Genomic DNA, 25,028 nt, shown 5'->3' with positions numbered 1-25,028 from the left:
CATACCTGAACGATTAAAAGACATCTTGGCCAACGCCAAGGAAGTGTTTCAAGAGAAACTAGGAACCTTGAAAGGCATCACCGCCTCAATAAAAGTGGAAGATACAGCAATTCCCAAGTTTTTTAGGCAAGACCGGTGCCATACGCAATTCGTCCAGCAGTCGAGGCAGAGCTGGAGAATTTGGAAAAGGCAGGCGTATTATCTAAAATAGATTGGAGCGAGTGGGCAACACCCATCGTCCCAATCATGAAGAAAGCATTGAAGAATGATAAATCTGAAGAACAGAGAAAAATTCACATCTGTGGAGACTTCAAGGTGACTGTAAACCCGGTCCTTCACACGGTACAGTATCCTCTTCCGAGGATAGAAGATATTTTTGCCTCACTATCCGGAGGGAAACGTTTCACCAAAATTGACTTGGCACAGGCATATCTACAGATGGAGGATGAAGAAGCCTCTAAAAAATCTCACGATAAATACACACAAACGTTTGTACCAGTACAAATCGACTGGTTTTCGGAGTAGCATCCGCTCCAGCTATCTGGCAAAGAGCTATGGAGCAAGTCCTCCAAGGGATTCCGGGGACTCAATGCTACCTAGACGACATCCTTGTAACAGGAGAAAACGACAACGAGCACCTTGCCAATTTAGAGCAGGTGCTCACTAGGCTGAGAGAACGGGGCCTACGAGCAAATCGCCCCAAATGCGAATTTTTCCGAAATCAAATATCATATTGTGGCCACATAATAAATAAGGACGGGTTGCATAAGTCACCTGAAAAAATTGAAGCAGTCATAAAAGCCCCAGCACCTGAAAATGTTTCACAATTAAGGTCGTTCCTGGGATTAATAAATTACTATCATAAATTTTTACCGAACTTATCAACTCTTCTACACCCTCTTAATGAACTGCTACAAACAGGAGTAATTTGGAAATGGAACGAAGACTGCAAACGTGCCTTCCATAAATGCAAAGACTTAATCACATCCAAAGAAGTTTTGGCTCATTACAACCCATCACTGCCAATCAGACTGGCGTGCGATGCATCCCCTTACAGCATAGGAGCAGTATTATCGCATAAATTCCCTGATGGCTCGGAACGGCCGATAGCTTTTGCGCCAGCGTAACTATGCCCAAATCGCCAGGGAAGCACTCAGCCTGGTACGGGGAGTGAAGAAATTCAACCATTACCTACACGGACAAAAATTTACCTTGCTGACTGACCATCAACCCCTCATCTCCATATTCAACCCTAAAAAGGGTGTTCCCATTATGACAGCGCAAAGACTACAGGAGGTGGTCCCTTTTTCTAGGGGCACACCAATACAACATAGAATACAAAGGGATCGAAGCAGCATGGGAATGCTGACGGTTTATCGCGCCTGCCGTTGCCAACGGTAGAGGCACCTACAGTAGACCCAGTGGAGATGTTCCATTCTACCATAGTGGAATGACTACCAGTAACAAATTCTGCCATTGAAAGGGAAACGAGAAATGACCCGACTTTCTCATGGGTCTACGATTTAACAGTGAAGGGATGGCCAGCACATGGCGAACCATTGTTGCCAGCATTCTCGCAAAGAAGAGAACAGCTGTCAGTGTGCCGAGGAACCTTGATGTGTGGATCCAGAGTGGTGATTCCACCCAAACTCCAGGATAAAGTGCTAAAGGAGCTTCACGAGGGGCATCTGGGTGGAGTGAAAATGAAGAACCTAGCCAGAGCGTTTGTATGGTGGCCAGGTATCGATGGAGACATCGAAGAAATGACCAAGAGCTGCCTAGGATGCCAGAAGGTCCAAAACGCTCCACCACAAGCCCCTCTACATCCATGGGAGTGGCCCTCATCTCCCTGGCAAAGGGTACACATTGACTTTGCTGGTCCATTTATGGACTCAATGTTCTTAATCGCGGTTGATGCACACTCCAAGTGGCCGGAGGTAATAAAGATGTCCTCCACCACCACGGAAAAAACCATCACAGTATTAAGGACCATATTTGCCAGGAATGGGCTGCCGGAACAGATTTCTGATAATGGACCGCAATTTGTGTCCGAAGAATTCAGGAAGTTCTTAAAAAACAATGGGGTTAAGCACTACACGTCCGCCCCATACCATCCCGCCACCAATGGATTGGCTGAAAGGTTTGTCCAGACCGTCAAGAAGGCCATAAAGGCCATGGGTAATGAAGACATAAAACTTCAGCACAAGGTGGATAACTTCTTATTCGCATACAGGAATGCAACACATATGGTTACCAACCAAACTCCAGCCATGATGTTCTTCAATAGAAACCTAAGATGCTGGCTGGATTTGGTCAAGCCCAACATCAGAAGGGACGTGGAGAACCGGCAGTTTCAAGGCATGAATGAAAGGCCAACTAGAACCTTCCAGATAGGTCAACAAGTTTTGGCCCGGGACTACCGTACCGAGAAATGGCAGCCTGGAACTATCTGCACACAACTAGGACCACTGATGTATACCGTGGACATCGGAGAAAGCATAATAAGGCGCCATGCTGACCAAATCATAGAGTCATCCGAAAAGGGACAACCTACACCACAACTCTATACGTCTAACGATGAAGTAGAGATACCCATATCTACCTCCGATCCGGTGATACTGGAACCCGATACTGGCATTCAAGCTGAATCAGCCTTGCCAAAAGAACCTACTACACCACCAGAAACTACTACACCACCGAGGCGTTATCCGGACCGAGTCAGGAAGCCTCCAGAGAGACTGACTTATAATTAATTAACTACAGCAATGTGTATATTATTTTTCTTATAACATGTAATTAATAATTACTTAAAATATGATGTACTGGTTAGCTAAAAGGGGAGGAATTGTAGTGTATGTGCCTTTAAGAGCCCCATATGTGCTGTAATGCCGGTAATGGCCACTCGGGCTATATAAGCCTGTATATTGTGTTATATCCGTTAGTACCCCTCCAGACTTTGCTTAGTAAACACCTATGAACCAACTCCTGTCTTCAGTGTCTCTATCAACACACGGACACTACACCGTCCCTAATACACTCTATGAACTCTTCCTCAAGGCTGCCATGCCCAATTTGATTAGTCCAGTCAATATGAAAGTTAAAATCCCCCATGATTATAGCTGTTCCCTTATTACAAGCCCCAACTATTTCCTGATTTATACTCCAACAGAGTTGCAACTGTTAGGAGGCCTGTAGACTACGCCCACTTGACCTCATTCCCACTAAACTGCTGACAACCCAACACCCTTTCCTGGTCCCCCTGCTACTCAATATTGTAAATGGTTCCCACTCCTCAGGTACTTTTTCTTGCGTCGCCTTTGGTTCTTTTGCGATGCAAGAAAAAACTTTTTTACACAGCGAGTGGTTAGGATCTGGAATGCACTGCCTGAAAGGGTGGTGAGGCAGACTCAATCTCATCTTTCAAAAGGGAGTCGGATAAGTACCTGAAGACAAAAATTTGCAGAGCTACAGGGAAAGGGCAGGGAAGTGGGGCTAGCCGAGAGTCGGCATGGGCTCGACAGGCCTTCTTCATGCTGTAACCATTCCATGATTCTAAAGCAAAACTGCCATCAACCCCCTTTTCAATAACCTACCCTTGGCCCCTATGTCCTTGCAAACTGCCTCCCCATCTCCAACCTCCATTTCCTCTCCAAAGTTCTTGAACATGTTGTCTCCTCCCAAATCCACACCCACCGTTCGTGCAACTTCACGTTTGAATCTCTCCACATCAGGTTTCTGCAGAGCACTGAACCAAAATCACAAATGACACCCTCCATGACCGATCGTGTTGCACTATTCCTCCTCTGCCTTTGACACGATTTACCACACCATCCTCCAACGCCTCTCCTCCATTGTCCAGCTCAGTGAGAATGCCCTTGCTTGTTTCCACTCTTACCCATAAGGCAGAGAATATCCAGCAATGGTTTCTCTTCCTTTTTCCACACTGTTACATCTGCTGATTCCCCCCACAGATCTATCCTTGGACCCCCTTCCTTATCTACATGCCATCGCTTGGTGACATCACCTGCAAATGTTGGAATAGCTTCCACTTCTGTCAGCTGCATATCCTAATACACACGCTCTCGCGCACTAGCACGCCTCGAGTCTGGCCTGCAGCAGCCATTTTAGAGCTATTAATTTTTTAATTCACCCTGAAATCCCAAATTTAACTTAGACATAAAATTCTGGACATGCCACTTAAGGATGTTGGGTTGTCAGCATGCCAGTCAGGAGATGGACACTGAGGCCGTACCTGGATTTGCTGTGCCTGCTGCTGGATCTGGTGCTCCTGCTGTACAGTCGATGTCACAGGACACGCAAGCTCAAGCAGGGACCCAGCCACCTCGGTGCTGTCTGTGTAGATGCAGTTGCCGCCCTGCTGGTACACGGTCATGGTGGTCTGCTGGAACTCCTGCAGGGCTTCAGGTCCTTTTGCAGCCAGTGACTCCAGGAACTCCTTCATTCGGTGTTGGGGGATAGTGCGTGCTTTCAACCGAATGTACTCCTCAAATGACATAGTGTTATCCAACGAGTTATTCATGGTTAGTTTCCCTGGATTCCTAGACAAAGGTTTCAACAAAAAAAATTAAAGAATACTTTTATTTTTCAACTCTAACTTCTCGCACACCCCTCCGCCAGGAGAGCAGGAAGATGATCTGCTTCCAGCACCCCACTACTCAGAACTGCAAGCAAGATGGGCACAAAATTGGCCCAGGTTAACATGCTCATGGCTTTTCCTCCAACAGACAGCATTTCATCTCAAAAGCAGAACCTCTTAATTAAGGAGGAACTAAATACAGAATAAAAAGTGAACAGTTCAACTAGAACTTGCATAATAACAGCAGAAAACGCTGGACAAACTCAGCAGGCCAGGCAACATCCGTGGAGAGAGAAACAGTCAACGTTTCAGGTCGAAGACCCTTCGTCAGAACTGCATACGCTGTCATAGATGCACTGAGACTCCAAGGTTTTAGTCTGAACCTCATCTTCCAATTTCCGCCCCCCCATAAATTGGACTTCTCCATATAGCTATGTTGCACTGCACGGTGTCACACTATTTCCCTGGATCCACTGGGTAGAACGCTGCACGACGTGTCTAGAACCAGAGTTTTTGTAGCAGATGGCTTGATGCACGCTTCAGTATGCCCGAGCCCTGTTTAGGTCCTTCTACTGATTAGATGTACAAACGTCATCTAGGCTATTGCACACAATGTAAATCACTACATGGTTTCTTAGCTTTTAAAAAAATACATCCACACTTGGAAATTGCATTTGTAATCTTTAAGAGATATTTTTGCAGTATCAGAAAAGTAAACTTTTAGCAGTGTCACAGTATTACAAAGTATTTACAGCACAGAAACAGGCCATTCGGCCCCACTGCGCCGTGCCGGTGTTTCTGCTCCACACGAGCCTCCTCCCACCCTCCACATCTCACCCTATCACCATATCCTTCTATTCCTCTCTCCCTCGTGTGATTATCCAGCTTCCCCTTAAACGTATCTCTGCTATTCGACTCAACCACTCCCTGTGGTAGCGAGTTCCACATTCTCCCCACTCTCTGGGTAAAGAGCTTTCTCCTGAATTCCCTATTGGATTTATTAGTGACTCTGATATTTATGGCCCCTAGTTCTGGTCCTCCCCACAAGTGGAAACATCTCTACATCTACCTTATCGAACCCGCTCATAATTTGAAGTCCTCTATCAGGTCACCCCTCAGTCTTCGCTTTTCTAGAGAAGAGCCCCGGCCTGTTCAATCTTTGCTGCTCAATTCTGGTTATCATTCTTTTTTGCACCTTCTCCAATGCCTCTATATCCTTAATATAATATGGAGACCAGAACAGTGCACAGTGCTCCGAGTGTGGTCTAACCCAAGTATATGGAGACCAGAACAGTGCACAGTGCTCAGAGTGTGGTCTAACCCAGGTATACAGAGACCAGAACAGTGCACAGTGCTCCGAGTGTGGTCTAACCAAGATTCTATACAAGTTTATCACTTCTCTGTTTTTCAATTCTACAAACCTCTAGAAATGAACCCCACGCTTTGTTTGCTTTTTAAAAAATAATAGCCTTATTAACCTGCATCACAACTTTGTGATTTGTGTATCTGTACCCCTAGATCCCTCTGTTCCTCTACTTCATTTAGGCACTTATTTTCCAAGGAGTATGCGGCCCCCTTATTCTTCCTATCAAAAAGTAGATGAAGGATCAAGTGTCTAGGATTCCCAATTTTCTACTCAAGGTTTTCAATAAAAAGTTAACCTGCTACCTGTCAGACACTGAAGCAGATTTTCGAACAGCAGACACGTGTTGTGGGGCGAACACTTGACTGCTCGTCATGATGCAAGCAATCCAAAACAAGTCCGCAGGACAAGTTAGCAACAATAGCTGCTTCACACGTCAGTGCTTCCAGCAACACTGCAGGCCCATCTGGGACAAGGAGAATTAAACAGGGCCACGGAATTGTTTTCTGGTATCAGCTCCAAGGAGAACAGGTGTACTTTCTCTTGTTTCCTGTTAAAGTGCTCACTGGGGTATGTAGAATTTATCTACCATGCATCCTGCTAGGATTGATTTAAGTTTAAAAAAAATGTTTAAGTGGCATCTGATGCCGAGCTAAGGTAGTTGGCCAGGTTAATACAAGCATTGCAATGTCTGTGATTAGGAGCCGTTAGTCAGATCAGATTTCATTTCCTGATTTTCCCTGATAGGACAGTGCTGGTGGACAGAGGACAGTGCTCGGGGGACAGCGCCGGGGGACAGAGGACGGACAGTGCCAGTGGACAGGTGCCGGTGGACGGCGGACGGAGGACAGTGCCGGAGGACGGAGGACGGCGGACAGCGCCGGTGGACAGAGACACAACACAAAAAAGAGCCAGAGAGGAAGATTTGGAGAATGTTCTGCGGTGCCACAGAATAATTACAGTAACAGCGGGGAGAACCCGAAAACCAGAGGACATGCAGTTATTGTAAATACAACACAAGTTGGACAAAGCCAAGACGAGTTGCACCAGACAATGGGTTAAAGCTCCCCCCAAAAAGTTGAGTAAAGGTGTTCAAAATTTAACAGTGCCAGCAAAAAATAAATTGGCGGGGGGGGGGGGGGAATAAAATGAATAGTCTGCAAGAGCAAAGTCTGATCACAAAGTACCAGGTACATTTGAAACCATTCCCCAGCAAGAAGTCAACAAAGGGGAAGGGAGAAAATTGGCATTAAAAATTCAATACTGTGCAGTATTTTATTGGAAGCAACCGTGGAGCAAGCAATTGTTGGCGACAGGAGCAATATTGTATTTCTGAGTGATGATTGCGCACTATGGGTACCGAGTAGAATGGTTCTGATCGCACATCTGCCTCTCAGTGGGAATGCTCCGCAGCCATAATAATTATCGCACATGTACAGACACTGTGTGCAAGCACAGTCCCCAACCCCTTCACTGGAGGCACCGAATTACACTGTGATATGGACATCACTCCTGAATACTGCCAAGATAGACATCTTGATGTGTGTCCAGAAGACAAGTGCTGACCAGCAATTTGATTGACATATCACCAATCTGTCCGTACCCAATGTCCAGTTTCCAGCATTTCACAGGGTTGTAATCAGGAGTGAACACCCGAGCCGATTCTCTCCTCCCGCACCAAACTCAATCACAGCAACCCGCTGGTGCCCGCACCAAACTCAATCACAGCATCCCGCTGGTGCTCACACCAAACTCAATCACAGCATCCCACTGGTGCTCACACCAAACTCAATCACAGCATCCCACTGGTGCTCACACCAAACTCAATCACAGCATCCCACTGGTGCTCGCACCAAACTCAATCACAGCATCCCACTGGTGCCCGCACCAAACTCAAACACAGCATCCCACTGGTGCTCACACCAAACTCAATCACAGCATCCCACTGGTGCTCGCACCAAACTCAATCACAGCATCCCACTGGTGCTCACACCAAACTCAATCACAGCATCCCACTGGTGCTCGCACCAAACTCAATCACAGCATCCCACTGGTGCCCGCACCAAACTCAATCACAGCATCCCACTGGTGCCCGCACCAAACTCAATCACAGCATCCCACTGGTGCTCACACCAAACTCAATCACAGCATCCCACTGGTGCTCACACCAAACTCAATCACAGCATCCCACTGGTGCTCGCACCAAACTCAATCACAGCATCCCACTGGTGCTCGCACCAAACTCAATCTCAGCATCCCACTGGTGCTCACACCAAACTCAATCACAGCATCCCACTGGTGCCCGCACCAAACTCAATCACAGCATCCCACTGGTGCTCGCACCAAACTCAATCACAGCATCCCACTGGTGCTCGCACCAAACTCAATCACAGCATCCCGCTGGTGCCCACACCAAACTCAATCACAGCATCCCACTGGTGCTCACACCAAACTCAATCACAGCATCCCACTGGTGCCCGCACCAAACTCAATCACAGCATCCCACTGGTGCCCGCACCAAACTCAATCACAGCATCCCACTGGTGCCCGCACCAAACTCAATCACAGCATCCCACTGGTGCTCGCACCAAACTCAATCTCAGCATCCCACTGGTGCTCGCACCAAACTCAATCACAGCATCCCACTGGTGCCCGCACCAAACTGAATCACAGCATCCCACTGGTACTCACACCAAACTCAATCACAGCATCCCACTGGTGCTCACACCAAACTCAATCACAGCATCCCACTGGTGCTCACACCAAACTCAATCACAGCATCCCGCTGGTGCCCGCACCAAACTCAATCACAGCATCCCACTGGTGCTCACACCAAACTCAATCACAGCATCCCGCTGGTGCCCGCACCAAACTCAATCACAGCATCCCACTGGTGCTCACACCAAACTCAATCACAGCATCCCACTGGTGCCCGCACCAAACTCAATCACAGCATCCCACTGGTGCTCACACCAAACTCAATCACAGCATCCCACTGGTGCTCGCAACAAACTCAATCACAGCATCCCACTGGTGCTCACACCAAACTCAATCACAGCATCCCACTGGTGCTCGCACCAAACTCAATCACAGCATCCCACTGGTGCTCGCACCAAACTCAACCACAGCATCCCACTGGTGCTCGCACCAAACTCAATCACAGCATCCCACTGGTGCTCGCACCAAACTCAATCACAGCATCCCACTGGTGCTCGCACCAAACTCAATCACAGCATCCCACTGGTGCTCGCACCAAACTCAATCACAGCATCCCACTGGTGCTCACACCAAACTCAATCACAGCATCCCACTGGTGCCCGCACCAAACTCAATCACAGCATCCCACTGGTGCCCGCACCAAACTCAATCACAGCATCCCACTGGTGCTCACACCAAACTCAATCACAGCATCCCGCTGGTGCCCGCACCAAACTCAATCACAGCATCCCACTGGTGCCCGCACCAAACTCAATCACAGCATCCCACTGGTGCTCGCACCAAACTCAATCACAGCATCCCGCTGGTGCCCGCACCAAACTCAATCACAGCATCCCACTGGTGCTCACACCAAACTCAATCACAGCATCCCACTGGTGCTCGCACCAAACTCAATCACAGCATCCCGCTGGTGCCCGCACCAAACTCAACCACAGCATCCCACTGGTGCTCACACCAAACTCAACCACAGCATCCCGCTGGTGCTCGCACCAAACTCAATCACAGCATCCCACTGGTGCTCGCACCAAACTCAACCACAGCATCCCACTGGTGCTCGCACCAAACTCAATCACAGCATCCCACTGGTGCTCACACCAAACTCAATCACAGCATCCCACTGGTGCTCACACCAAACTCAATCACAGCATCCCACTGGTGCTCACACCAAACTCAATCACAGCATCCCACTGGTGCTCACACCAAACTCAATCACAGCATCCCACTGGTGCTCACACCAAACTCAATCACAGCATCCCGCTGGTGCTCGCACCAAACTCAATCACAGCATCCCACTGGTGCTCGCACCAAACTCAACCACAGCATCCCGCTGGTGCTCGCACCAAACTCAATCACAGCATCCCACTGGTGCTCGCACCAAACTCAACCACAGCATCCCACTGGTGCTCGCACCAAACTCAATCACAGCATCCCACTGGTGCTCGCACCAAACTCAATCACAGCATCCCACTGGTGCCCGCACCAAACTCAACCACAGCATCCCACTGGTGCTCACACCAAACTCAATCACAGCATCCCACTGGTGCTCACACCAAACTCAATCACAGCATCCCGCTGGTGCTCGCACCAAACTCAATCACAGCATCCCACTGGTGCCCGCACCAAACTCAATCACAGCATCCCACTGGTGCTCGCACCAAACTCAATCACAGCATCCCGCTGGTGCCCGCACCAAACTCAATCACAGCATCCCACTGGTGCCCGCACCAAACTCAATCACAGCATCCCGCTGGTGCTCGCACCAAACTCAATCACAGCATCCCGCTGGTGCCCGCACCAAACTCAATCACAGCATCCCGCTGGTGCCCGCACCAAACTCAACCACAGCATCCCGCTGGTGCCCGCACCAAACTCAATCACAGCATCCCACTGGTGCCCACACCAAACTCAATCACAGCATCCCACTGGTGCTCACACCAAACTCAATCACAGCATCCCACTGGTGCTCGCACCAAACTCAATCACAGCATCCCACTGGTGCTCGCACCAAACTCAATCACAGCATCCCACTGGTGCCCGCACCAAACTCAATCACAGCATCCCACTGGTGCTCACACCAAACTCAATCACAGCATCCCACTGGTGCTCGCACCAAACTCAATCACAGCATCCCACTGGTGCCCGCACCAAACTCAATCACAGCATCCCACTGGTGCTCGCACCAAACTCAATCACAGCATCCCACTGGTGCTCACACCAAACTCAATCACAGCATCCCACTGGTGCTCACACCAAACTCAATCACAGCATCCCGCTGGTACCCACACCAAACTCAATCACAGCATCCCACTGGTGCTCACACCAAACTCAATCACAGCATCCCACTGGTGCTCACACCAAACTCAATCACAGCATCCCACTGGTGCTCACACCAAACTCAATCACAGCATCCCACTGGTGCTCGCACCAAACTCAATCACAGCATCCCACTGGTGCTCACACCAAACTCAATCACAGCATCCCACTGGTGCTCACACCAAACTCAATCACAGCATCCCACTGGTGCTCGCACCAAACTCAATCACAGCATCCCACTGGTGCTCGCACCAAACTCAATCACAGCATCCCACTGGTGCCCGCACCAAACTCAATCACAGCATCCCACTGGTGCTCACACCAAACTCAATCACAGCATCCCACTGGTGCTCGCACCAAACTCAATCACAGCATCCCACTGGTGCTCGCACCAAACTCAATCACAGCATCCCACTGGTGCTCGCACCAAACTCAATCACAGCATCCCACTGGTGCTCGCACCAAACTCAATCACAGCATCCCACTGGTGCTCACACCAAACTCAATCACAGCATCCCACTGGTGCCCGCACCAAACTCAATCACAGCATCCCACTGGTGCTCGCACCAAACTCAATCACAGCATCCCACTGGTGCTCACACCAAACTCAATCACAGCATCCCACTGGTGCTCACACCAAACTCAATCACAGCATCCCGCTGGTACCCACACCAAACTCAATCACAGCATCCCACTGGTGCTCACACCAAACTCAATCACAGCATCCCACTGGTGCTCACACCAAACTCAATCACAGCATCCCGCTGGTGCCCACACCAAACTCAATCACAGCATCCCACTGGTGCTCACACCAAACTCAACCACAGCATCCCACTGGTGCCCGCACCAAACTCAATCACAGCATCCCACTGGTGCTCACACCAAACTCAATCACAGCATCCCACTGGTGCTCACACCAAACTCAACCACAGCATCCCACTGGTGCTCACACCAAACTCAATCACAGCATCCCACTGGTGCTCACACCAAACTCGATCACAGCATCCCACTGGTGCTCACACCAAACTCAATCACAGCATCCCACTGGTGCTCACACCAAACTCAATCACAGCATCCCACTGGTGCTCACACCAAACTCAATCACAGCATCCCACTGGTGCTCACACCAAACTCAATCACAGCATCCCACTGGTGCTCGCACCAAACTCAATCACAGCATCCCGCTGGTGCCCGCACCAAACTCAATCACAGCATCCCACTGGTGCTCACACCAAACTCAATCACAGCATCCCGCTGGTACTCACACCAAACTCAATCACAGCATCCCACTGGTGCCCGCACCAAACTCAATCACAGCATCCCACTGGTGCTCACACCAAACTCAATCACAGCATCCCACTGGTGCCCGCACCAAACTCAATCACAGCATCCCACTGGTGCTCGCACCAAACTCAATCACAGCATCCCACTGGTGCTCACACCAAACTCAATCACAGCATCCCACTGGTGCTCACACCAAACTCAATCACAGCATCCCGCTGGTGCTCACACCAAACTCAACCACAGCATCCCACTGGTACTCACACCAAACTCAATCACAGCATCCCACTGGTGCTCGCACCAAACTCAATCACAGCATCCCACTGGTGCTCACACCAAACTCAATCACAGCATCCCACTGGTGCCCGCACCAAACTCAATCACAGCATCCCACTGGTGCTCACACCAAACTCAATCACAGCATCCCACTGGTGCTCACACCAAACTCAATCACAGCATCCCACTGGTGCTCGCACCAAACTCAATCACAGCATCCCACTGGTGCCCGCACCAAACTCAATCACAGCATCCCACTGGTGCTCACACCAAACTCAATCACAGCATCCCACTGGTGCTCGCACCAAACTCAATCACAGCATCCCACTGGTGCCCACACCAGCTCAACCACAGCATCCCACTGGTGCTCGCACCAAACTCAATCACAGCATCCCACTGGTGCCCACACCAAACTCAACCACAGCATCCCACTGGTACTCACACCAAACTCAATCACAGCATCCCACTGGTGCTCGCACCAAACTCAATCACAGCATCCCACTGGTGCCCGCACCAAACTCAATCACAGCATCCCACTGGTGCTCACACCAAACTCAATCACAGCATCCCACTGGTGCTCACACCAAACTCAATCACAGCATCCCACTGGTGCTCACACCAAACTCAATCACAGCATCCCACTGGTGCTCACACCAAACTCAATCACAGCATCCCACTGGTGCTCGCACCAAACTCAATCACAGCATCCCACTGGTGCTCACACCAAACTCAATCACAGCATCCCACTGGTGCCCGCACCAAACTCAATCACAGCATCCCACTGGTGCTCACACCAAACTCAATCACAGCATCCCACTGGTGCCCGCACCAAACTCAATCACAGCATCCCACTGGTGCTCACACCAAACTCAATCACAGCATCCCACTGGTGCTCGCACCAAACTCAATCACAGCATCCCACTGGTGCCCGCACCAAACTCAATCACAGCATCCCACTGGTGCTCACACCAAACTCAATCACAGCATCCCACTGGTGCTCACACCAAACTCAATCACAGCATCCCACTGGTGCTCACACCAAACTCAATCACAGCATCCCACTGGTGCCCGCACCAAACTCAATCACAGCATCCCACTGGTGCTCGCACCAAACTCAATCACAGCATCCCACTGGTGCTCGCACCAAACTCAATCACAGCATCCCACTGGTGCCCGCACCAAACTCAATCACAGCATCCCACTGGTGCTCACACCAAACTCAATCACAGCATCCCACTGGTGCTCGCACCAAACTCAATCACAGCATCCCACTGGTGCTCACACCAAACTCAATCACAGCATCCCACTGGTGCTCACACCAAACTCAATCACAGCATCCCGCTGGTGCTCGCACCAAACTCAATCACAGCATCCCACTGGTGCCCGCACCAAACTCAATCACAGCATCCCACTGGTGCCCGCACCAAACTCAATCACAGCATCCCACTGGTGCTCACACCAAACTCAATCACAGCATCCCACTGGTGCTCACACCAAACTCAATCACAGCATCCCACTGGTGCTCACACCAAACTCAACCACAGCATCCCGCTGGTGCTCGCACCAAACTCAATCACAGCATCCCACTGGTGCTCACACCAAACTCAATCACAGCATCCCACTGGTGCTCACACCAAACTGAATCACAGCATCCCACTGGTGCTCACACCAAACTCAATCACAGCATCCCACTGGTGCTCACACCAAACTCAATCACAGCATCCCACTGGTGCTCACACCAAACTCAATCACAGCATCCCACTGGTGCTCACACCAAACTCAATCACAGCATCCCACTGGTGCCCGCACCAAACTCAATCACAGCATCCCACTGGTGCTCGCACCAAACTCAATCACAGCATCCCGCTGGTGCCCGCACCAAACTCAATCACAGCATCCCGCTGGTGCTCGCACCAAACTCAATCACAGCATCCCACTGGTGCTCACACCAAACTCAATCACAGCATCCCACTGGTGCTCACACCAAACTCAATCACAGCATCCCACTGGTGCTCACACCAAACTCAATCACAGCATCCCACTGGTGCTCACACCAAACTCAATCACAGCATCCCGCTGGTGCCCGCACCAAACTCAATCACAGCATCCCGCTGGTGCTCGCACCAAACTCAATCACAGCATCCCGCTGGTGCTCACACCAAACTCAATCACAGCATCCCACTGGTGCTCACACCAAACTCAATCACAGCATCCCACTGGTGCTCACACCAAACTCAATCACAGCATCCCGCTGGTGCCCGCACCAAACTCAATCACAGCATCCCACTGGTGCCCGCACCAAACTCAATCACAGCATCCCACTGGTGCTCGCACCAAACTCAATCACAGCATCCCACTGGTGCCCGCACCAAACTCAATCACAGCATCCCACTGGTGCCCGCACCAAACTCAATCACAGCATCCCACTGGTGCTCGCACCAAACTCAATCACAGCATCCCGCTGGTGCCCGCACCAAACTCAATCACAGCATCCCACTGGTGCTCACACCAAACTCAATCACAGCATCCCACTGGTGCTCACACCAAACTCAATCACAGCATCCCACTGGTGCTCACACCAAACTCAATCACAGCATCCCACTGGTGCTCGCACCAAACTCAATCACAGCATCCCACTGGTGCTCGCACCAAACTCAATCACAGCATCCCACTGGTGCTCACACCAAACTCAATCACAGCATCCCACTGGTGCTCACACCAAACTCAATCACAGCATCCCACTGGTGCTCGCACCAAACTCAATCACAGCATCCCGCTGGTGCTCGCACCAAACTCAATCACAGCATCCCACTGGTGCTCACACCAAACTCAATCACAGCATCCCACTGGTGCTCACACCAAACTCAATCACAGCATCCCACTGGTGCTCACACCAAACTCAATCACAGCATCCCACTGGTGCTCGCACCAAACTCAATCACAGCATCCCACTGGTGCTCACACCAAACTCAATCACAGCATCCCACTGGTGCCCGCACCAAACTCAATCTCAGCATCCCACTGGTGCTCACACCAAACTCAATCACAGCATCCCACTGGTGCCCGCACCAAACTCAACCACAGCATCCCACTGGTACTCACACCAAACTCAATCACAGCATCCCACTGGTGCCCGCACCAAACTCAATCACAGCATCCCACTGGTGCTCACACCAAACTCAATCACAGCATCCCACTGGTGCTCACACCAAACTCAATCACAGCATCCCACTGGTGCTCGCACCAAACTCAATCACAGCATCCCACTGGTGCCCGCACCAAACTCAATCACAGCATCCCACTGGTGCTCACACCAAACTCAATCACAGCATCCCACTGGTGCTCACACCAAACTCAATCACAGCATCCCACTGGTGCTCGCACCAAACTCAATCACAGCATCCCACTGGTGCTCACACCAAACTCAATCACAGCATCCCACTGGTGCTCACACCAAACTCAATCACAGCATCCCACTGGTGCTCACACCAAACTCAATCACAGCATCCCACTGGTGCTCACACCAAACTCAATCACAGCATCCCACTGGTGCTCACACCAAACTCAATCACAGCATCCCACTGGTGCTCACACCAAACTCAATCACAGCATCCCACTGGTACTCACACCAAACTCAATCACAGCATCCCACTGGTGCTCGCACCAAACTCAATCACAGCATCCCACTGGTGCTCACACCAAACTCAATCACAGCATCCCACTGGTGCCCGCACCAAACTCAATCACAGCATCCCACTGGTGCCCGCACCAAACTCAACCACAGCATCCCACTGGTGCTCGCACCAAACTCAATCACAGCATCCCGCTGGTGCTCGGTCTGAAGGAACCATCTGCTTTGTAAGGCTCAGGACACCACACAATACAGTTAGCCAATCATAGTCTTACAAATGTAGGATATACGGCACAGAAAGAGGCCATTCGGCCCAACCAGTCCATGCCGGCGTTTATGCTCCACTCGAGCCTCCTCCCATCTTTCCTCATCTAAATTTATCAGCGTAACCCTCTATTCCCTTCTCCCTCATATGCTTCTCTAATCTCCCCTTAAATGTACCTACTGTATACCATTTGCCTCAACTACTCTCTGTGGTAGCGAGTTCCACATTCTCACCACAGAGGTTTCTTCTGAATTCCCTATTGGATTTCTTGGTGACTATCTTATATTGATGGCCTCTAGTTTTGCTCTTCACCACAAGTGGAAACATTCTCTATCTACTCTACCAAAACCTTTCAATTTTAAAGACCTCTATTAGGTCACCCCTTAGCCTTCTTTATTCAAGAGAAAAAAAAAAGAGACCCAGCCTGTTCATCCTTTCCGGATATGAATACCCTCACATTTCTGGTATCATCCTTGTGAATCTTCTCTGCACCCTCCCCAGTGCCTCTATATTCTTTCTATAATATGGCGACCAGAACTGTACGCAGTACTCCAAGTGTGGTCTAACCAAGGTTCGATACAGGTTTAGCATAACTTCCCTACTTTTCAATTCTATCCCTCTAGAAATAAACCCTTGTGCCTGGTTTGCTTTTTTTGGTACCTATTTTGTACACATAAATCAGCAGCACAACATTAGCTTCCACAATGACAGGAAGATTTAAAGCTGTAATATTTTAACTTGCACTCTCAGCCTATTGAAGCTCTGACACCTCAGTAATGAGCACGCTCTCCGAGTTTCCAACACCATTACAGTTCTTTAGGTTCATGCAGAAATGCAGCACTTGGATGGAGCAGCATCACACGGACTCCACACAATAACAAGCAACGCACCAGCTGCTCAAAGTTACCAATACTGATTTAAAAAACAAATCAAATCTCTGCTCATGATTATAGCCAAACTCAAAGCTGTGGCCAAAAATGACACGGATCAAATCAGGATGCTAAATGAAAGCAAGTCACCCAGATGCCGATACTTGCACTGCAAGCTTCCAAGTAACAATTTGACTAGTGAGAGGAGTGGTGGAGACAGAGATGCACTTCCTCACAGCTTGTAGAAAATATCAGGGCATAAGGGAGAATTTCTACCCAAAATTCACAAAAATATGCCTGGAATTCAGAAATTTGAATGACGACCAAAAACTCCCATACCTACTAGGGGAAGAGAGAAATTGTGTAACACTAGCGGCACACTATGTTACAGCTTGCCATAAACAGAGGGACAACCAGTGTAGTGTCCGTGTGTAGATAAAGACACTGAAGACAGGAGTTGGTTCATAGGTATTTACTAAGCAAGTCTGGGGGGGGGGGGGTTTCTAAAGGATATACACAATACACAGGCTTATATAGCCCAAGTGGCAATTACCGGCATTACGCACACCTGGGGCTCTTAAAGGCACATACACCACAATTCCTCCCCTTCTAGCTAACTAGTACATCATATTTTAAGTAATTATTAATTACATGTTATATGCAAAATAATATACATTGCTGTATTAATTAATTAATTATAAGTTAGTCTCTCAGGAGGCTTCCTGACTCGGTCCGGATAACGCCTCGGGGGTGTAGTAGTTTCTGGTGGTGTAGTAGGTTCTTCTGGCAAGGCTGATTCGGCTTGAAGGCCAGTGTCGGGTTCATCGGGCTCCAGTATCACCGGATCGGAGGTAGATATGGGTATCTCTACTTCATCGTTAGATGTATAGAGTGGTGGTGTAGGTTGTCCCTTTTCGGATGACTTGATGATTTGGTCAGCATGGCGCCTTATTATGCTGTCTCCGATGTCCACGGTATACATCAGTGGTCCTAGTCGTGTGCAGATAGTTCCAGGCTGCCATTTCTCGGTACGGTAGTCCCGGGCCAAAACCGGTTGGCCTATCTGGAAGGCCCTAGTTGGCCTTTCATTCATGCCCTGAAACTACCGGTTCTCCACGTCCCTTCGGATGTTGGGCTTGACCAAATCCAGCCGGCATCTTAGGTTTCTATTGTAGAACATCATGGCGGGAGTTTGGTTAGTAACCATATGCGTTGCATTCCTATATGCAAATAAGAAGTTATCCACCTTGTGCTGAAGTTTTATGTCTTCATTACCCATGGCCTTGATGGCCTTCTTGAAGGTCTGGACAAACCTTTCAGCCAATCCATTGGTGGCGGGATGGTATGGGGCGGACGTGTAGTGCTTTACCCCATTGTTCTTTAAGAACTTTCTGAATTCTTCGGACATAAATTGCGGTCCATTATCAGAACATATCTGCTCCGGCAGCCCATTCCTGGCAAATATGGTCCTTAATACTGTGATGGTTTTTTTCCGTGGTGGAGGACACCTTTATTACCTCCGGCCGCTTGGAGTGTGCATCAACTGCGATTAAGAACATTGAGTCCATAAATGGACCAGCAAAGTCGATGTGCACCCTTTGCCAGGGAGATGAGGGCCACTCCCATGGATGTAGAGGGGCCTGTGGCGGAGCATTTTGGACCTTCTGGCATCCTAGGCAGCTCTTGGTCATGTCTTCGATGTCTCCATCGATACCTGGCCACCATACAAACGCCCTAGCTAGGTTCTTCATTTTCACTCCACCCAGATGCCCTTCGTGAAGCTCCTTTAGCACTTTATCCTGGAGTTTGGGTGGAATCACCACTCTGGATCCACACATCAAGGTTCCTCGGCACACTGACAGCTGTTCTCTTCTTTGCGAGAATGCTGGCAACAGTGGTTCGCCATGTGCTGGCCATCCCTTCACTGTTAAATCGTAGACCCGAGAGAGAGTAGGGTCATTTCTTGTCTCCCTTTCAATGGCAGAATTTGTCACCGGTAGACATTCCACTATGGTAGAGTGGAATATCTCTACTGGGTCTACTGTAGGTGCCTCTTCTATCGTTGGCAACGGTAGGCGTGATAAACCGTCAGCATTCCCATGCTGTTTTGACCCTTTGTATTCAATGTTGTATTGGTGTGCCCCTAGAAAAAGGGACCACCTCTGTAGTCTTTGTGCCGTCATAATGGGGACACCTTTTTTTAGGGTTGAATATGGAGATGAGGGGTTGATGGTCAGTCAGCAAGGTAAATTTTTGTCCGTGTAGGTAATGGTTGAATTTCTTCACTCCCCATACCAGGCTGAGTGCTTCCCTGTCTATCTGGGCATAGTTACGCTCAGCTGAGTTCAATGAGCGTGACGCAAAAGCTATCGGCCGTTCCGAGCCATCAGGGAATCTATGGGACAATACCGCTCCTATGCCGTAAGGGGATGCATCGCACGCCAGTCTGATTGGTAGTGATGGGTTGTAATGAGCCAAAATTTTCTCGGATGTGATTAAGTCTTTACATTTATGGAAGGCACGTTTACAGTCTTCGTTCCATTTCCAAATCACTCCTGTCTGTAGAAGATCATTAAGAGGGTGTAGAATAGTTGATAAGTTCGGTAAAAATTTATGATAGTAATTTATTAATCCCAGGAATGACCTTAATTGTGAAACATTTTCAGGTGCTGGGGCTTTTATAACTGCTTCAATTTTTTCAGGTGACTTATGCAACCCTTCCTTATTAATTATGTGGCCACAATATGATATCTGATTTTGGAAAAATTCGCACTTGGGGCGATTTGCTCGTAGGCCCCGTTCTTTCAGCCTAGTGAGCACCTGCTCCAAATTGGCAAGGTGCTCGTTGTCGTTTTCTCCTGTTATAAGGATGTCGTCTAGGTAGCATTGAGTCCCCGGAATCCCTTGCAGGACTTGCTCCATAGCTCTTTGCCAGATAGCTGGAGCTGATGCTATTCCAAAAACCAGTCGATTGTACTGGTACAGGCCTTTGTGTGTGTTTATTGTGAGATACTTTTTAGAGGTCTCCTCAACCTCCATCTGTAGATATGCCTGTGCCAAGTCAATTTTTGTGAAACGTTTCCCTCCGGATAGTGAGGCGAAAATATCTTCTATCCTCGGAAGAGGATACTGTACCGTGTGAAGGACCGGGTTTACAGTCACCTTGAAGTCCCCACAGATGCGAATTTTTTTCTGTTCCTCAGAGTTATTTTTCAATGTTTTTTTCATGACTGGAACGATGGGTGTTGCCCATTCGCTCCAATCTATTTTGGATAATACGCCTGCCTTTTCCAAATTCTTCAGCTCTGCCTCGACTGCCGGACGTATTGCGTATGGCACCGGTCTTGCCTTAAAAAATTTTGGAATTGCTGTATCTTCCACTTTTATTGAGGCGGTGATGCCTTTCAAGGTTCCTAGTTTCTCTTGAAACACTTCTTTGGCGTTGGCCAAGATGTCTTTTAATCGTTCAGGTATGATGTCATCATTGTTTTTTTCCTTACTGGTCACCGTCAGTGCCTGAATGGAGTGCCAGTCTAAACGTATCTTCCTTATCCATTCACGTCCCAACAACGGTGGACCACCATCTTGTAGAATGTATAAATACAACTTTTGTATTTCTTTGCCGTTGTATACCACAGGCACCCTTATTTTTCCTTTGGGGTAGACTTTCTGCCCCGTATATGTTTTTAAGATAATGGATGTGTCTTTTAGAGGTATATGCGAAAATAGCCTCTCGTAATCTCGTCGATTTATTACGGTTAGAGCTGATCCTGTATCTAGCTCCATTTTAACTGGGGACCCTGCTATTGTGAGGGTAACCCAAATGGTTTGGTAATCCTCTTTGGCAAGTACATTATGTAATTTGAGACAGCTTAGTCTCTTGTTTCCGGAGTCGCTATCGCTATTCTGGTCTTCGGAGCTACTGTCCGCCATCATTTGTACCTTCCTGTACTCTTCTTTATTGATTTTTTGTTTTCTGTCAGTGGATTTATTTTGTCCAGATTGGCATACCCGTGCAATGTGTCCAATCTTACCACATTGCCTGCATGCTTTGCCCTTGAACCAGCAGTCCCTCTGGTTATGGGTGGATCTGCCGCAGCGATAACATCTTCGAACTCCTGTGTCATTTTATGGGTGCCGAAGTCCTGTGTCTCTTGTTGTATCTCTGCAGCTCCTTTTGCTGCTGCTTTGTATGATACAGCCATACTGAAAGCTTTGTCCAATGTTAAATCTTTTTCAGAAAGCAGTCTTTTTTGTGTTCCTTCACTTAAGAGACCGCAAACAAATTTGTCTTGAAGATAATCCGATAGTCCTGCTCCGAATTGGCAGTACTTTGATAGCTTTCTTAATTCGGTTAGGTAATCAGCGTTACTTTCATTCTTGTGTTGATTTCTCGTGAAGAACTTGAATCGTTCCGCTATCAGCAGCGGTGTTGGGTTTAAATGCTCCTGCAGGGTATCAACAATTTCTTTAAAAGTCTTGTCCTTTGGTTTGGCTGGAGTGATTACATTTCTTAACAGCCCGTATTGTCTTCGCGCCCATTAAGTTCAGAAGTACTGAAGCTTTTTTTTTCATCTGTTATTCATTTGCAGTGCAATAAACCTCTACTCTTGCCACGTATGTGGTCCAATCTCCTATTTCGCCATCAAAAGCTCAATATTACCAGATTTAGGCATTTCAGAAAAGATATGGCGCTTCCCGCGCTTTTTTTCTCTCTCTGTAGCAACGATATGGCGCTTCCCGTGCTTTCCCGCCGCTGCTACCGATAACAACGCTGTTTATTCACTGTTGGAGACTCGTTCCCGACGGAGGTCTAAACGCTGACCTGCTTGCCGCGCCGGCCGTCTCTCGAGTGCACCCTCCCAGTCCGTTATTGCTTGCCTCCAATTTCGCTGCCTGTCTCAGCTGTAGAGCCGCTGGAGCTCCAGCCTGACGCCCAGGAAGGATTAGCGCAGTACCTGTCACCAGCTTGGCCAGCTGGTGAAACCACAGTTTCTCTTACTTCCTTGAGTCTTCTGGATGCTGGAGGAATCGATGTCCTTGAGGTGCTGCCGAATTGCAGGTAAGTCCGTTTCCACTTCGTCGCCACTGTAGTGTCCGTGTGTAGATAAAGACACTGAAGACAGGAGTTGGTTCATAGGTATTTACTAAGCAAGTCTGGGGGGTGGGGGGGGGGGTTTCTAAAGGATATACACAATACACAGGCTTATCAATAGCAAGTGCAATTACCGGCATTACGCACCTGGGGCTCTTAAAGGCACATACATCATAATTGCTCTTAAAGGCACTTACACCACAACCAGTAAATATATAAGAAAAGAGTTATATACTAAATATATATGATATATTTATACACTCAGGGATATATCTGTTTATACACTGTATGGATAGATCTGTATTTTTGTGTACAAACATGAATGTTTTTCGATGCTTTGGCAACATAAGATGTAACTTGTCATGCCAATAAAGCAATTTGAATTGAATTGAATTGAGAGGAATCCTGAAGAAAGCTTGGGGAGGGTGGAGGAAGGAACATGAAAACAAAGCACTTTGTCAATCAGCTGCAAATAAAACAACTGGCTCCACAGTGTAATGTGCCTGGACATACTGTATAAATGTATGCACAGTGTATTACTGATTGATGTTATTCATTCCTCCCTGAAGGTGCCGACTCGTGGTGGGTAGAATTCCACAGGTTCTGCAGCTCTCCAGTATCGTGTCTAAATGGGGTATTTATTGGTGAACCGAGAGCAAGTGTTGGCAGGCTACTCACCCATAGAGGACATCAGAGCCAAACACAATCCTCAACCATCACCTGGACATGTGCACGCGCTGGCTTTGGGTACACAGCAGAGAAGGGGTCACTGAAGAGCAAGAATCCTTAAGTTCTTAAGGGTTAAGTTTACAATTTTTTTTTTTTTTTTTTTAAATACGAGAGTTGGCACCTACAGATACCAACAATATATTACTCTACCAAAGACACAGGTTTGCAGTTTTCAAAAGTGGACAGAATTGTTGAGCAGTCCAGAATACCTATACAAATCCAGGAATCCCATTTAATTACAGAATTGGACTTGTTCAGTGGCTGCAAACCAACCGTTCTGAGAATCACCCCGCACCGCAACCTCCACATCATCGCCCTATCTCTCCTGAAGCCATTGATTCCATGCTGGGTACGTTTCCATGAGAACCAGCCACCTCCAGCATGTTGTCCATGTGTGGCCAATCCTGACCAATCGCTCCTGGAGTCCTGTGGCCCATTACAGCACAATGAAAAAGTAGCCGGGATCAACTATCGCAGCATAGTCCCATCTCCCATCACCGTTACTTTTCATCTTCATAATACAAACATCAGCGACAGCTCTCCCCGCCAAAGTTGTAGTTTCCCATCTCACCATCAAGTCCCACCTTTAAAATAGTCACCGTTAATTGTAAATCGAAAGTTACAGACTTCCCAAATGTCTTCAGTGAGCAAATATTCTCCCAGCAATACGTCCTGCCCATCCATATACATCTCTCTCTAACGCCAGCCACCGCCTCAGTCAAACAGTCCCAATTAATGCAATTAGAGAGATGAGTGGAATGGATCCAAGTTCCCAGTTCTAACTGGGGGGGGGTTTCCAGTTCTAACTTGGGGGGGGGGTTTCCAGTTCTAACTGGGGGGGGGTTTCCAGTTCTAACTGGGGGGGGGGGGGGGGGGGGGGGGTTTCCAGTTCTAACTGGGGGGGGGGTTTCCAGTTCTAACTGCGGGGGGGGGGGGGGGGGGGGGGTTCCAGTCTAAACTGGGGGGGGGGGGGTTTCCAGTTCTAACTGGGGGGGGGGGGGGGGGGGGTTTCCAGTTCTAACTGGGGGGGGGGGGTTTCCAGTTCTAACTGGGGGGGGGGGTTTTCCAGTTCTAACTGGGGGGGGGGGGGGGTTTCCAGTTCTAACTGGGGGGGGGGGGGTTCCAGTTCTAACTGGGGGGGGGGGTTTCCAGTTTCTAACTGGGGGGGGGTTTCCAGTTCTAACTGGGGGGGGGGGGGTTTCCAGTTCTAACTGGGGGGGGGGGGGGGGGTTTCCAGTTCTAACTGGGGGGGGGGGGGGGGTTTCCAGTTCTAACTGGGGGGGGGGGGGGGTTTCCAGTTCTAACTGGGGGGGGGGGTTTCCAGTTCTAACTGGGGGGGGGGGGGGGTTTCCAGTTCTAACTGGGGGGGGGGTTTCCAGTTCTAACTGGGGGGGGGGGGGTTTCCAGTTCTAACTGGGGGGGGGGGGTTTCCACGTTCTAAACTGGGGGGGGGGGTTTCCAGTTCTAACTGGGGGGGGGGGTTTCCAGTTCTAACTGGGGGGGGGGGGTTTCCAGTTCTAACTGGGGGGGGGGGGGGGTTCCAAGTCTAACTGGGGGGGGGGGGTTCCAGTTCTAACTGGGGGGGGGGGGGTTCCAGTTCTAACTGGGGGGGGGGGGGGTTTCCAGTTCTAACTGGGGGGGGGGGGGGGGTTCCAGTTCTAACTGGGGGGGGGGGGTTTCCAGTTCTAACTGGGGGGTCGGGGGGGGTTTCCACGTTCTAACTGGGGGGGGGGGGTTTCCAGTTCTAACTGGGGGGGGGGGTTTCCAGTTCTAACTGGGGGGGGGGGGGGTTTCCAGTTCTAACTGGGGGGGGGGGGTTCCAGCTCTAACTGGGGGGGGGGTGGTGGGGGGGGGAGAGTTTCCAGTTCTAACTTGGGGGGGGGGGGGTTTC

General features: G+C 49.2%; 1 protein-coding gene across 4 annotated transcripts in view; it reads right to left on the bottom strand.

Annotated features, from left to right (window-relative positions):
- qrich1 (glutamine-rich 1) overlaps positions 1-25,028 on the bottom strand; it is a 156,854-nt gene that overhangs the window by 51,751 nt on the left and 80,075 nt on the right. For all 4 annotated transcript variants that reach the window (XM_086002186.1, XM_086002187.1, XM_086002188.1 and 1 more), the window contains one exon: positions 4,253-4,559. In XM_086002186.1, coding sequence (XP_085858312.1) covers positions 4,253-4,540 — 288 coding nt within the window. In that variant the 5' untranslated portion in view covers positions 4,541-4,559. Of the gene's footprint in view, positions 1-4,252; positions 4,560-25,028 lie in introns of those variants that run through there.

The sequence above is a fragment of the Somniosus microcephalus genome, chromosome 11, assembly GCF_052327205.1.
Source record: "Somniosus microcephalus isolate GS21.2 chromosome 11, FLI_Smic_1.0, whole genome shotgun sequence".
In the NCBI taxonomy this organism is placed as follows: Eukaryota; Metazoa; Chordata; class Chondrichthyes; order Squaliformes; family Somniosidae; genus Somniosus; species Somniosus microcephalus.
Note: the sequence above shows the minus strand (reverse complement) of the source record. Positions and strands in the feature narration are given on the sequence as shown.